This window comes from Aplysia californica, unplaced genomic scaffold, assembly GCF_000002075.1.
Source record: "Aplysia californica isolate F4 #8 unplaced genomic scaffold, AplCal3.0 scaffold01660, whole genome shotgun sequence".
Classification (NCBI taxonomy): Eukaryota; Metazoa; Mollusca; class Gastropoda; order Aplysiida; family Aplysiidae; genus Aplysia; species Aplysia californica.
Window position 1 is genome coordinate 11,091 of NW_004798930.1, and position 4,563 is coordinate 15,653.

The window sequence follows — 4,563 nt, forward strand, 5'->3', positions numbered from 1 at the left end:
AAAACAAAACAAAATCCAGGCCACTTGCAGAGCCAAGAAGCGCACAGGCCAAGTAAAAAATCACACGCCAACAAACTCGCCGACAAACTCGCAGACCATGCTGACCATCTTGCCGACCCGTCGCCGAGTTAGCCGGCGTGCAATGTTATCTATTATCTATTTGTGGTGGCCGAATTTTGCTAATCAAAAGGCTTTTTCATGGCTGCATCTATCGACATGCGGTTTTCGCCTATAGATTCTTTAAAATATTCTCCAGATCATGACGCCCTTGGTTTTTTAAGTTTTGAGATAGTTTTGCTGCAAAAAGCTAAATTTCCTTATTTCACCGATCGTTTTTGTATGCCGACGCTTCAGTAATTTTAGAAAACCTGGAAGTGATATTTCGCGAGGCGCATTTTGTTTTGAGAGTATAGATCTAGACCTTCTAATTTCTTGCATCTCTCAAGATTTATTTCCCCATTCCAGTAGAGTGTTAATAAAGTAGGCCAATGACTTTTAGTTGATAATAAAGCACCGATCATCCCTTTCATCGAAAGGGGGCCCAGCTAGTAACATATAAAGTGGGGGGCAAAATGGTTATGCTCATTCCTTCAACATGTCTCATATGACACAGACGATGGATGCGTACTTCATGTTACATATTATGGTGCCTTTGCTGTTGTGGTGGTGCAAGAAGAGAAGGAAGAGGAGAAGGAGGAGGGAGACCTGTTCGGTTTGACCATGGCCCATAAGAAGTCCCCTGTATGGACAGTTTGAGAAGCTGATGGCTGAACTGCAAGTTGAAAATGTGACATACTTACTTCCTCAGAGTCTCTCCAGAGTTTTTCCAAGAACTGCTGGAGAAATTTGGCCTCACCATCCACAAAGCAAACACTTGCTTATGTGACTCAAGACTCCTCGTGCAAGATTTTTATACGGCGAGCAATAACTTAACCTGCAGAGCATAAAATTTAACTCGGCTACCATTCAGATGTCGTCGGTGAGTCACTGTCACTCTGCAACGTATGCAACCTTGCACGCCGAGCTATTTCTGACACTCCACAAGTGCTCCCCGGGTTTTCCCCGAGCGAGTTACTGCATTTCACACGGAGAGCATGAAACATCACTCGGGGAGGGAGGCCGATTGCTCGGCGAAATGTATCCAGAGTAGCCCCGACCTGCTGAAGTTTGTCTTAATAATAATAATAATAATGAAGACCACTTCTATAACGCCCACTCCCGTATAAACACAGCTCTTGGCGCTATACATATATGTAAATGCATGTACGAACAATATTCACGCACGCAACACACACACACACACACACACACACACACACACACACACACACACACACAATCTACTTACTTGCTTATCACACGCGCATCTCAAAGGTTGGGGAAGGTATTTCCAAACTGATGGAGCAAGGTGGGCAAACGATCTTTCAGCTAATTTTTTACCCCCTTTTCTAGGAACTCTTAAAAGATACTGATCTCCTTATCTTGGTGATCTTAATCGGCTTCACTACTCCTTTATGTGTGAACATCACATGATATAACAAATTTCAAAATGAAATATAATAAAAGATTCCAATGTCAAGAAAAAAAAAACGCTTGCACTTAAAAGTACGCGAGTGATATAAAACTGTTTTGATTTCGGGAGAAAAAGAGAAGTTGAATTCGTTTCTAGGATTAGCGTGATACAAAATTACCAGAATCGTGTTCGTAGACATGGCGGCGGGCATCTCTATAGTAACGTTTGTTTAGCGCGGGAGTGGCCGACTGACCCTGATTTATTACCTTCATACTGGAGGTCAGACCGGGGATCGGTCAGAAGCTAAAGGACGACTTTCAGTGGGATTTTAACAGCCGTGCTCGTGGTCTTGGTAGCTCAAAATGGTTAAAAATGTCACATAGAACATTGCAATATTCTGAGGTAGCAAAATACGTCAAAATAAAGCCCGATTGTCTCGACATGGTAACAAACGCAGACTTCTAGACAGCAGTGACAGAAGTGAAGCAATTACCTATCGGTGGAAGTGAGGTTCCAAAACAGTTCTGTCTTAGAATTGCAAAGTTCTATCTGACACGTTTGGCCGTTTTGAGTTACTAACGCCTTGAGGTAGGTAAGTAACCAAATGTTCTATCTGCTCTATTAAAAAAATCGGAGTCGTTATCCAGATATTCAAAGAATTTCATTTAAAAAACCCTGACATGTTGTGAAACTCAAACTTTTTTACGCCAAAATTCTCAAAACTGCGTACATGCATGGCAGATAGAATTTTGTAACTCTGAGGTAGCGAGGTGTGGAAGACCTTTTTACATTGTCCCTCTCAAAGTCATGCCTCCCTTACCACAAGCCCCCTCTCTCCTCAAACAATAATCCCTCCAATCTTTCCTCCTCGTCGCCTACTCCCTCTACCCTTTCCCCCACCGTTGACACCTGATTGCCCGTTCAGCTCCTTTCCCCCCCCCCCCCCTAACCTCTAACCTAATCCCCCGCCTCCAGATCCCTTGACTCTCGCTATTCCACTTCCAGCGGCTGATATCCGATCTGGCGACGACAGATATTTTCATTATTTTGCCGGCGGGCCGAGACAGTGACAGAAGGAAAACATTTCGGATCAGTCGAGATGAACTTCCAAAATCACCTGCTTCACAAAACCTACTTCTCGTAAACAAAACCCAGTGGGGTTGTCGTGGTCTAGAGGTACGGTGTTAGCCTCTCATTAAAGATGTCCCGGGTTCGAAACCATACAGTGACGGAAAATTGTCTTCTCTAAAATAATTTTTCTTCTTTCACCTCTTCCCCTAACCTCTAACCCGGTTCTGTAATCTGTTTTCTTCTCCATTTTCTGCCCCCTCACTTTTGGCCCCCTTCTCTGGGCTCCAGACTCTTTCTGCAGCCTTTCTTCTACTACTCGTCGGCGCCTTCTTACAGCTGTCTTTCAGCCGGTCTCAGCTGTAATCTTATGAAAGGTAAGATCTCCGGGATTGGGGGGGGAAAATTGGAAATTCCCGGGGGCTTCCTGCATTGCGCCCTTTCAAAAAGACCCCCGGGGGGGGCCAAAAATTTGGGGAAAATTTGGGGTGGGGCCCCCCCCCCAAAAAAATAAAAAAAAAAAAAGTTCCCATTTTGCCCCCGCCCGGTGTTTTAACTTAGGGGGGGGTGAACCCCGAAAAAAATAAAAAAAAAAACCCCCCCCCCCCCCCCCCCAAAAAAAAAAAAAAAAAAAATTAAAAAATTAAAAAATCCGAAACAAAGTTTCGATCAGCAGAATGAGTAGACTTGCTGAAGTGTTTCCCTGCTTCCCTCTACCCCCACCCCCCACCCCCAACCAACTTTCGTGGAGAACGAGGGGGGCGCTTTCTCGTTTTTGTTGTGTGTGTGGGTTTTTTTGGGGGGGGTTGGTTGTTTTTTTGTTGTGTTTCGGGGGGGGGGGGGGTCCTTCATTAATCCAACAAAGCGTGAAGGATTGGAAAATTGGCTGCCCCCCTCCCCCGACTAAATTTGATTGTGACCTTCAAAATTAACGCATTTGTTTCCCTAGTCTATTAGTCGAATCGGGCTCGTTCTCTAGTGCTAAAATTGATAGCTTTCTTCCCTTGCACGGGGGAAAATTTGGCTGGCCCCAACTCACTTCGACCAAATTCGATTGGCAGTGAACACCGGGTATTACTCGGTTAGAGCATAGCTCCATCATTATATTCAGTGCACACCGCCATTCAAATTCAGTCGAATTTAGTCGGGGCTAGCCATATTTTTTTTCATAGTGGGGCAAAAGCTGCTATTTTTAGCACATTTCGATCAAACCCTCCAAAATCAAGCATGACTGTTTTGGGATAATTTTGATCAAATTGTGCCTGGGTGGAAGCTTGTGCACCTCCATGAAGGAAAATCCTGGCCGGCCCTGTCTTTATTTTTAAAATAAAAATTAAATTTTGCATCAAACGGGCGCTGTGCACCTCAGGTAAAACGTACCCATGGTTTGGTTTTTCATATTTTCAGAGTCCCTGAAGAGAGCTGTGGCGTCGCTGGCTGAGTGTTTTCCCAACGTGATCCTGGCGTCCAAGCCTCAGAAGATTGTATACGCACACATCAGTCGTCTCAACGCGGACATGATTTGTATGAAGGATTTACTAGCGCACGGCGCTCCTTGGAAGTGAGTGTTTGGTGATAGCATATTCACATACACAATGCATACACATTCATAAACACACACAAACGCGCGCAAACACACACACACACACACACACACACACACACACACACACACACATACACATGCAAACATCGCTCGACTGACCGCGGATATGATTTGTATGAAGAATGTGCTGACTCATGGCGCTCCTTGAAAGGAAGTTTGTTTTTTTGGCTTGGTTTTATTTTGGTAAGGGATTTTTAAAGCTTTTTCGGTAGGGGGCTGGTACAATGCATACACACATGTAATATATACATACATACGTATACACAATCACGCATAGGCGCCCATACCATCACACAGATATATACAAATACAAACACACATACTCATACACTCATCCACATTCACACATTCAAACAAACACACACAAACACACACA

At 44.2% G+C, this 4,563-nt stretch overlaps 1 protein-coding gene across 1 annotated transcript in view; it reads left to right on the forward strand.

Moving 5' to 3' along the window:
- Positions 1 to 4,563, forward strand: part of LOC101861489 (beta-1,3-galactosyl-O-glycosyl-glycoprotein beta-1,6-N-acetylglucosaminyltransferase) — a gene marked incomplete at its 5' end in the record, with an annotated part of 39,881 nt that overhangs the window by 4,394 nt on the left and 30,924 nt on the right. Inside the window, 1 exon segment of the mRNA XM_005113149.3 lies at positions 3,989 to 4,142. Coding sequence (XP_005113206.2) covers positions 3,989 to 4,142 — 154 coding nt within the window.